Genomic DNA, 10271 nt, shown 5'->3' with positions numbered 1-10271 from the left:
TATTTGCAATAACTGTATATTATACAACGAAATGTAACATTTTACAAACATTATACAAACGTTTCTAACTCGGCCCAACGTGTTCTCGTGAAGCGTGACGCCGGGGGCTCTGTGGCTTGCGTGCTGTCAGGAAGCGGACCCCCACGGACGTAAGGCAGGGACCCCCATGGGCAGGCAGGAACAGGCCGCCGGGAACGTTCTGGATCACAGGTGCAGTGTTTTGTCAGCTGCATCGCTCCCAATGAGGGTCCGCGCCCCGTGGGTGGCCGTTAAAGGGGGGACGTGTGGACTGTGTCGCGCTCCCCTTCTCCCGTGGCAGAGCCCACCGTTTGCTCCGTTGCTCTCTGCATTCTCTCGACCATTCCTCTCCTCACCGTCCAGTGTACGGCGCTCTGCCTCCCGTCCTGGATGACGCTCACCTGAATGGGGGCCGTCGCCGCTGGGGGGTTCCTGGGCTCTGCCGGCGATGGCTTTTCTTGTTTCTCTGCCGGCTGAGGAGGGACTGGTGGTCTCGGTGGGGTCCCGCCGGCTGCCGCTTCACGCCGCAGGGTTTCCTTTGCCTCGGCGTGCGACGCTGCAGCATCTTTTGGTTGCGAGGGGGTGGGTGTTGCGGTGGTCTTCGGGGGGGTGCAGCCGCGGCTGGAGTCCTCCCCACATCTCCTCTCTATGACTGAGCCTCCTGGGGTGGAAGACTTGGCCAGGTGGGGTGCGTCTAACTTCCTGGGGCGACCCCGCTTTCGCTTCGATGGGCAGTCCCCGCCAGCTGCGGAGGGGGACGCCGCGTGCCGCCTGGCCCCTCTGTTTTCACTGTTGCCCCCCGGTGCTCCAGGTGTTTCTCTGGACGGCCCTTTCGGAGTGGTTTTGGGCAGGGGGGGAGTTTCCAGGCTTACTACTTCGGGCAGAATCATGCTGATGACTTTAGGGGCTACGGGCTGAGAGACCAGCCCGGCCCCGTTCACCCCCGCAGTCACAGCGAGCGGCACGCCGGGAGGAACGGACGCAAAAGGCAGGGGGGAGACTTTCAGCGGCCCCGGGAGTATATTTGAGGCCAGCACTGGAGCGGCGAAGCGGATGGGAGAGCTGGAACTCACAAACTTATCCTCTGAAGAAAGCCGGGGCAACAGCACGGGCAGTCGGGCCACCAAAGCATCTACCTGGGGGCTGCTGACTGTCTTGGGGGCGTCCGAGGGGCGCTTCTTTAGGGGCTGGGGGCATTCCGGAGGCGGGTGTGCGACCTTTTTGATCTGGGGGGTAAGAAGATACATAAGACTCACATGAAAGCTTCATACGATCCACAGAACACGGAGCAGGACAGTATGGATCCCTATGGATTACAAGCGATGTGTGGGGAGGGGGGGACACAATTTTCCCCAACACTCTAGGGGGGTCTCCCGCTGCCCTGTGTGGGGTCCTTGTGCTCCTGCCTATGTGGCCCAGCAAGCAGCGAAGCCCACCTTTGCTGAGGGGTCGGAGCTGCCGTCTGGGGTGGCCGGTCTTGCACTGCTCGTGGCGTCCGCTGTCGGTTTGGGTATTTTCTGGGCGCCGCTCTGAGAATTTTCTGTTAAAAGAGCAATATTTTCATTATTTTCGTTCTGGTAACACAGCGGTAACTGACCGAAAATGACTATAATAATAATAATAATAATAATAATAATAATAATAATAACTGTTGATTAGGTTGTCGGCGGTCACAATACAGGAAGAAAAGCCCAAAAAGCAGAGGTGATTTGGGTAATTCAGCAGGGGCAGAAAGGAAAGGGGCAGATTGGTTGTTACTGCCTGAGCAGGACTGACGCGCTCTGCCATACCCACCTGAGAGGACCATAGACAGGACGAGCTCGGCGTTGGCACTGCGGGGGTTAATGATGTGCTGCTGTATTAGGAACTGAGCTACCTCGACCACGTTGTTAAACGAACGCTTCAGGATCTTCTCTGCCCAGTTGCAGATCAAGGCGCAGGAGGCGTTGATCACGTCATTGTTGTAAGACTGAACCAGGTCGGTCAGCTCGGACTATGGGGTAAAAACACAGATCAATGGACGGTGTGGAGAGGCAGAGAGACGCAGTACGGAGGGGAGAGGGACAGGGGTCTTACACTCTCCGCCATTTTCAGGTCCAGGCTGGGTAGCGGAGGCATGCTCACCATGCTCTTCCTTCGTAAGCCGCTGTAGCAATATGTTCCGGGCAGTTAAAGAAAATACCATTTGCAGAGCGACGCGTGTCCAGGGGTAGCCTGCATACAGAGCATACTACATACTGCTCTGTGGGCATGACGGGCACTCTAGTAAAAAGTACACATACCCAAACCTCCACCAAGGGGCAGCGCCTCAACCAACAGGACAAAGAGCCGTGACGGACTGGCGAAGCTTGGCACAACCAATGAGATTAATATAGACGTGATATAGAAAAGGATATTTGGACTGTCCTCTTCCTCCCAGCCTCCTGGCCTTTATATTAGGAAATATTTCTCGTATGATTTTGCCGAAATTGGCCACGCTGAGTGGGCGCCCGCAGAGGTTATCGCAGTATCGCCTGCAACAGAGAGAGCAAAGTCAGCAGCCGTCAAACTACTGCCCCTCGGCACGCGCTGACGTCGCCGTCTACTCACTTGTAGGCATCATACACGTCTTGTTTGGGCAGGCAGGTGTCTGTATGTTCCTCTAGATGGTTACGTATCCAAGTGCAAGCGTACATGTGCTCCGCCGTGTTCACACCGCTAATGTCCACGTTGCTGTATCGAGCGAGATCCCGTTATAACATATATATTATATATATGTGGCCCTAATATTCACAAAGAATGCCAATAGCGCCCCCTAGTGCCACGCTGAATTATTGACCGAGAAAAGCCAGATAATACGGAGTTCCCCATTTCAGAGCAACGGGGGGGCACCAGAACGCGAGAGATCCCCTCTCTCCTTGAGCACTGTTACCTTTTCTCCGGGGCGCTAGGTCCGGGTGGGAGTTGGAGATACAGGTAAAGCTTGTCATTGTCGCTCAGCTTCTGCACATCAAGCTACAAAATAAAAAGAGCAGAAAAGACGTGGAGACGCGCCATCAGAGAGCGAACAGAAAGCCGCGGCTTCCAGGAATGAAGTCATGAATAAACCCGCTGGGGTATTTGTTAAATGTAAAGGGGTGTTTACTACCCGCCTGGCAGCCCTCTGTCCGATCAGCCAAACATCCCATCACCCCATCCCAAAGAGCTGGGCGCGCTGCGGTCACTTACCAATATACTGTCCACCTTGGACTGCACCGATTTGCTGGAAGTGAAGAGAACGTGATGAGAGCACGGAAACACGCATGTTACAGGCATTCAGAAACTGCACATGCTAACTACAGCAATCCAAAGAGCATTTTTGGCTAAAAGCTAAAATCATTCCGAATACGTGAGAAACGCAGTATGTGCCGGGCGCGCGGCGAGGAGCTTTCCGGGCCGTGTGATAAATAATATCGTCTCACGTGATCCTGGTGCGCAGTTTCTGCACAAGGCTGAAGGGCTCTGTCTCTCCCTGGCAGTCTCCAGCAGTCAGGCCTCCCTTCTTAGAAACCTTTTCATACAGCTCTCCTTCGGCCATCTCCTCCGTGGGACGGAACTGAGGGGACACAAGTTATTTCTTTAAGAACAGTTTGCGGGGGCCAGTGCTTTCTGCCCCCCCACAGAGCCCCACGCTTCCTTCCCCTGCAGAGCCCCGCACTTCCTCCTCCTTCTCCTGCAGAGCCCCGCACTTCCTTCCTCCTTCCCCTGCGCTTCCTTCCTCCTTCCCCTGCAGAGCCCCGCACTTCCTCCTCCTTCCCCTGCAGAGACCCGCACTTCCATTAACCCGCCCTGCTCTTCCTTCTTCTTCCCCTGCCGTGTACATTACCCCCGCGACCGCTGGTGGGTACATGTCTGGCGTGGGTCTATTTGTGTTTTTTGAATTATTTATAAATCATCGCGTTTAATCCCCAATATGTCTGTTTGCACGTTTTTGTTGTGTTTGCGACGTCTGCGCTCCTTCATCTATTATTATTCTCACTCCACGGGGTAATAAAGGGGGCACTTTACACATTTTTATGAGCTTACACTCTAATGTTACCCCTTACAGACACCCCATTCCACCTCTTATTGCCCTGTCTCCACGAAGCAGAATGCGGTCACAGCGCCTCTGCAGCGAACAGGAGACGTAAGGGGAGTGGTTTGGCTGTAACCCCACCCCCTTTGTACCCCTCCATTTCTTACCCATGTGGCCCCCTCTCCAGCTAAATAGCACCCCAGGGGCAGCTCCCTATGTGCCCCTGTCCCTACCATGACAGTCAGAGTGACTTATAGACCCTAACAGCCCCCTCCCAGATGCCATGACCAGTGTTCTTTACATCCCATGGTACGTAAGTGCCCCAATACCCCAGTCCTGCTTGACCTATTTGCTATGCTGTGGTGTATTATTGCCCTTTGGGTGCTTGTTGACCCGAATATCATACTGTCCTGATGCCCCATCCCTGGAAAGCTGCCTTGCCCCACCACAGAGTGGCAGCGTGGCTGCCTTATTACCCCGGCAGGGGATTAACATGGGTTATCTATCCGGGGTATTACTTAACTCTCCCACCCCGTCGTGTCACACACTCATATCGTGACATATGACGCCCCTTGAGGCCAAACGCGGACACCTGCAGACAGGCCTGAGAAACACACTCCGCAGCCTCACGGACACGGGATAAATACCCGGGAATACACCTACCGCCACCTCGGAAACCTCCGCCGAGCTTTTTTTTATGATTGGTGGAAAAACTCGTGTCCCTTAACCTTTTCTCAAAATTCTATTGGCTGCGGTGGCGTAACTTGCCCGGACACAGAAAGAACCTGCATATGATTGGTTACTTTTTCTCTTTCTGCATAGCAACAAGCGGCGATGGGCAGCAACACACAAGGGCGCGCAAACAAAAGATTGTATGCGCTGTGTCACAACATTCAAGCCTGGTTGCGCGGATTCTGGAGTAGTTAGACCACGCCCACTTCTTAAAGGGGAAGCGTTCGCTTTAGAGAGAAGCTTCACTCACAGCCTTTAATGTCCGTATTTCCGTATCCATGGGAACCATAATAACCGGGCAGATACATTCGCTAATGTTTAGTGTCCTTGATGTAATATTCAGCCCCTTAAGCATATACTTTATTTCCAAAAATCAGGCCATCACACCTACACTCTCTATATGGATTAGAACATTATTTATTCACTTCAGAGACTGGATCCACTATGGGCTCCTTGTGTAGGAGTGATCTGCGTATACAGTCAGATTCACGTTTTATTTCATGTTATTCACATCAGTCAGAAAAATAAAAGGGCCTGATTGGTCCTTAGTGTGGTCACATGACCGCTATGATGTTTTCAAATTTATGGTAAATCATGATTGGAGCATTCCAACCAGGAGCCCTAGCCCTAACACCGGTGTGATTGGCTGATACAGTCATGGTAACACATTACAGTGATTGGTGCATTGAAATGAGGTCTGGTGTGATTAGTTGTTTCAGAATCATGTGATTAGGATTCCCCCCATAAATAGAAATGGCAAGATGGTCCTGGTTTGATGTCAGTTGGTTGGTGGGTCTGCTGAGAGGAGAGGCTTGTCGTGGAGGATTGTGGGTAGGCCATGTCTGACTGGACCTGGTCGGGTGGTTTGGAGCTCCAGGCGATCATCCTGGGTTTGTTTTAGTTTCTGGTTTTCTGTTGCCTTCTTCCTATTGGCTGCACAGTCCATCAAGTGGCACCACAGCCATAGAGGCCGGTGAGAGCCATGCTGGGGCAGCATGCTGGCTGTTACTTATTATGTAAAATGCTGCTAAGCTTGTGAGTTTGGTTTATTAAACATATTTTTTACTTTATCTTGTACTGTGTAATTTTTTGGGGGTTACACGTGTGGGTTGTGGGGATTCTGGGAACCATTAAGGCTGATAGTCTGCATTTTGGAGATAGAGGTATCCAAACTGCACAGTATGCTTGCAAGATGGTGCTGGTGGCTTCATAAATGCTAATGTGTGACAGTAAATATCTCAAGTTTTGTCCACATAATGGTGCCATTGGCTAACTGAATACAGGTTAAAGGGCGTTTTAAATATAATTGTAATGATACAATGCTGTTTGGTGGTTAAGTAAATGTAGATACACAATGGGTCCACAAGATGGCGCTATCCCAATGCTGTTCAGTGGTTGAAAGTAAATGGACGTACACCCTGTGTCCACAGGATTGTGCTATCAATGCTATCCAGTGGTAAGTAAATGTAGGTACACAATGGGTCCACAAGACAGCTCTATCCCAATGCTGTTCAGCAGTTGTAAGTAAATGTAAGTACACAATGAGTTCACAGGACTGTGCTATCTGCTATCTAATCGTGTACTAACATTTACTTTCAGCCATTGAACAGCAATGTGTCAGATGGCCTTATTTAAATCCTGTTCAGTGGCTGTAAGTACACAATGTGTCCACAGGATGGCGCTCAATAATGTTCAGTGGTTGTAAGTACACAATGTGTCCACAGGATGGCGCTCAATAATGTTCAGTGGTTGTAAGTACACAATGTGTCCACAGGATGGCGCTCAATAATGTTCAGTGGTTGTAAGTACACAATGTGTCCACAGGTCTGTACTAAACATTAGTCAATGGAACAAATAAACTTGAAAACAAAGGGTAGCTGATTGTAATTACACAAATGCGCAGAGGATGGCATAATTGGCCACCACTACTAAACTCTACACAATGTCTGCAGCATGGCATGCTGTTACCTGTAAATATAAGGGGATTTTTGCATGTCGATGTAATTACACATAACTACAAGATAATGCCATCAGCTGATTCATTACTGTTCTATGATTGGAGGATAATTTAATTTCATAATATGCCTCCACAGGAGGGCGCCATCAGTAGCCTAAATGTCATTTAATGATTAGAAGTAAATGTAATTCCCCAATACATCCACAGGAGGGCGCCATCAGTTGCCTAAATGCCATTTAATAATTAGAAGTAAATGTAATTCCACAATGCATCCACAGGAGGGCGCCATCCATTTCCTAAATGCCATTTAATAATTAGAAGTAAATGTAATTCCACAATACATCCACAGGAGGGCGCCATCAGTATCCTAAATGTCATTAAATGATTAGAAGTAAATGTAATTCCACAATTCATCCACAGGAGAGCACCATCAGTTGCAAAATGCCTTTTAATATTTAGAGGTAAATGTAATTCTACAATACATCCACAGGGTGGCGCCATCATTTAATTAGTAAATGACGTTTTGGCAACTGATGGCGCCATCCTGTGGATGTATTGTGGAATTACATTTACTTCTAATCATTAAATTGAATTTAGGCAACTGATGGCGCCCTCCTGTGGATTTATTGGGGAATTACATTTACTTCTAATCATTAAATGGCATTTAGGCTACTGAGGGCGCCCTCCTGTGGATGCATTTTGGAATTACATTTACTTCTAACCACTAAATGACATTTAGGATACTGATGGCGCCCTCCTGTGGATGTATTGGGGAATTACATTTACTTTTTATCATTAAATGGCATCTAGGCAACTGATGGCGCCCTCCTGTGGATGAATTGTGGAATTACATTTACTTCTAATCATTAAATGGCATTTAGGCAACTGATGGCGCCCTCCTGTGGATAAATTGTGGAATTACATTTACTTCTAATCATTAAATGACATTTAGGCAACTGATGGCGCCCTCCTGTGGATAAATTGTGGAATTACATTAACTTCTAATCATTAAATGACATTTAGGCAACTGATGGCGCCCTCCTGTGGATGTATTGGGGAATTACATTTACTTCTAATTAAATGGCATTTAGGCAACTGATGGCGCCCTCCTGTGGTTAAATTGGGGAATTACATTTACTTTTTATCATTAAATGGCATCTAGGCAACTGATGGCGCCCTCCTGTGGATGAATTGTGGAATTACATTTACTTCTAATCATTAAATGACATTTAGGCAACTGACGGCGCCCTCCTGTGGATAAATTGTGGAATTACATTTACTTCTAATCATTAAATGACATTTAGGCAACTGATGGCGCCCTCCTGTGGATAAATTGTGTAATTACATTTACTTCTAATCATTAAATGACATTTAGGCAACCGATGGCACCCTCCTGTGGATGTATTGGGGAATTACATTTACTTCTAATTAAATGGCATTTACGCAACTGATGGCGCCCTCCTGTGGATGAATTGTGGAATTACATTTACTTCTAATCATTAAATGGCATTTAGACAACTGATGGCGCCCTCCTGTGGATGCATTGTGGAATTACATTTACTTCTAATCATTAAATGGCATTTAGGCAACTGATGGCGCCCTCCTGTGGATGTATTGTGGAATTACATGTACTTCTAATCATTAAATGACATTTAGGCAACTGACGGCGTCCTCCTGTGGATAAATTGTGGAATTACATTTACTTCTAATCATTAAATGACATTTAGGCAACTGATGGCGCCCTCCTGTGGATAAATTGTGGAATTACATTTACTTCTAATCATTAAATGACATTTAGGCAACCGATGGCACCCTCCTGTGGATGTATTGGGGAATTACATTTACTTCTAATTAAATGGCATTTACGCAACTGATGGCGCCCTCCTGTGGATGTATTGGGGAATTACATTAACTTCTGATCATTAAATGACATTTAGGCTACTGATGGCGCCCTCCTGTGGATGTATTGGGTAATTACATTTACTTCTAATCATTAAATGGCATTTAGGCAACTGATGGTGCCCTTCTGTGGATAAATTGTGGAATTACATTTACTTCTAATCATTAAATGGCATTTAGGCAACTGATGGCGCCCTCTTGTGGATGAATTGTGGAATTACATTTACTTCTAATCATTAAATGGCATTTAGGCAACTGATGGCGCCCTCCTGTGGATGTATTGTGGAATTACATTTACTTCTAATTATTAAATGGCATTTATGCAACTGATGGCGCCCTCCTGTGGATGTATTGTGGAATTACATTTACTTCTAATCATTAAATGGCATTTAGACAACTGATGGCGCCCTCCCGTGGATGTATTGTGGAATTACATTTACTTCTAATCATTAAATGGCATTTAGACAATACATCCATAGGATAGCACCATCAGTTGCCTATTGTCATTATGCGGGTGTGGATTGTGGACAGTCACGTTGTGCAATCACTTTTATTACGATGTGTAATTAGTCCTCCATACCCCCTTAGTCCCTGTATTTATTGCCCCTGCACCTACAACTGCTACTGCCAAACGCTGCACATTTACAGGTGAGAGTCAGTAAAAGCAACACCAATGAGCCGCCTCGGAGTGGGGGCCAAACGCCAGTAGGTAAAGGATCAGGTCCAGGCGCGGGTCTCAGGATCCCAGACGCTGGATAGCTTGTCTTTTTGGACTAAAGACTCGTCTCTTTCACAAACACAATATCTTCAATATCCCTGTTTAGGTGAAGGGGTGCAGAGAGGGTAGTAGATACCTGAAACTGTCTTCCTGTGGAAGCAGTACATGTACACAGTAAAGGCATTCATGAACTCCTGAGATGTGTAACGGAGGCATAGGAGACAGGTAGTTGGGGCCAATCGGCTCTTTTGTGCCGTCGCCGTGTGTACCTGAACCCTTTACCTTGAATAACTCATGCAGCGCACACCCCCGAGGCCAAGCGGCTTATCTTCCACAGACTGGTCTGACGGGCTCACGGGCGCGAGAGTTGTATCAGCGGAGTAACCCCAGCTGTGTGCTTTACCTTTATGTTTAATGATGTGCAGTTACGACAGATTTCATAAACTCAGCACGTTTATCGCACAGCCGCATCCTCCCCGCTTGTGTGACCCAGGCCACGGTCGCGCAGGCACAGCAGGTTCCTGGACTTGATCCACGCACTGCAGCCCGAAAGGGTGCGAACTGTAACCTTTTATAGCCACATGTCGGACTCGTTAACTGGTTTTATTCCCAGTAAAATAAGGTCTTTCACCTGGATACGTGTCCTGCAGGAGTTACTGAGCCCTACCTTTCTCTCGATACTAATTAACTCTTCACATAAAGCAGCGAGGCGCCGGCTTCAGCCTATAAACACCTGCACCTGGCAGAGATGGGGGCTCTGGACCTCACCGGCAGAGGTTACAGGGCAGTTCTGGGGCGCTCGTCCCGTCTAGAGAGACAGCCGTGGCATGTTTAAACTGCTCCTCATTCACAACGTGGAGGGAGACAGGCGAGAGAAGCTTTATCCCCAAACGGTCATACGAGAGACACGGAAA

General features: G+C 48.2%; 1 protein-coding gene across 1 annotated transcript; it reads right to left on the bottom strand.

Annotated features, from left to right (window-relative positions):
- RFX5 (regulatory factor X5) lies at positions 1 to 4810 on the bottom strand. The gene is made up of 10 exons (XM_053474794.1): positions 4715 to 4810; positions 3459 to 3592; positions 3226 to 3259; positions 2930 to 3012; positions 2608 to 2730; positions 2415 to 2531; positions 2095 to 2176; positions 1813 to 2011; positions 1455 to 1558; positions 1 to 1244 (listed from the first exon to the last, which is right to left on the bottom strand). The coding sequence occupies exons 2-10, from the start codon at positions 3572 to 3574 to the stop codon at positions 270 to 272; spliced, it is 1833 nt and encodes a 610-aa protein (XP_053330769.1). The 5' UTR covers positions 3575 to 3592; positions 4715 to 4810; the 3' UTR covers positions 1 to 269.
- Positions 4811 to 10271: the final 5461 nt, after the last annotated feature.

The sequence above is a fragment of the Spea bombifrons genome, chromosome 9 (assembly GCF_027358695.1).
Source record: "Spea bombifrons isolate aSpeBom1 chromosome 9, aSpeBom1.2.pri, whole genome shotgun sequence".
NCBI lineage: Eukaryota > Metazoa > Chordata > Amphibia > Anura > Pelobatidae > Spea > Spea bombifrons.
This window is presented reverse-complemented; position numbering and strand designations above follow the sequence as displayed.

What these genes read in the sequence shown, in the direction of transcription:
- RFX5 (XM_053474794.1), bottom strand. Translation starts at nt 3,574, where the DNA reads ATGGCCGAAGGAGAGCTGTATGAAAAGGTTTCTAAGAAGGGAGGCCTG. An exon ending in CCTAGCGCCCCGGAGAAAAG is followed by an intron (nt 2,731 to 2,929) that starts GTAACAGTGCTC and finishes CGCTCGATACAG; the next exon opens with CAACGTGGACATTAGCGGTG. An exon ending in ACCTGAAAATGGCGGAGAGT is followed by an intron (nt 2,012 to 2,094) that starts GTAAGACCCCTG and finishes TTTACCCCATAG; the next exon opens with TCCGAGCTGACCGACCTGGT.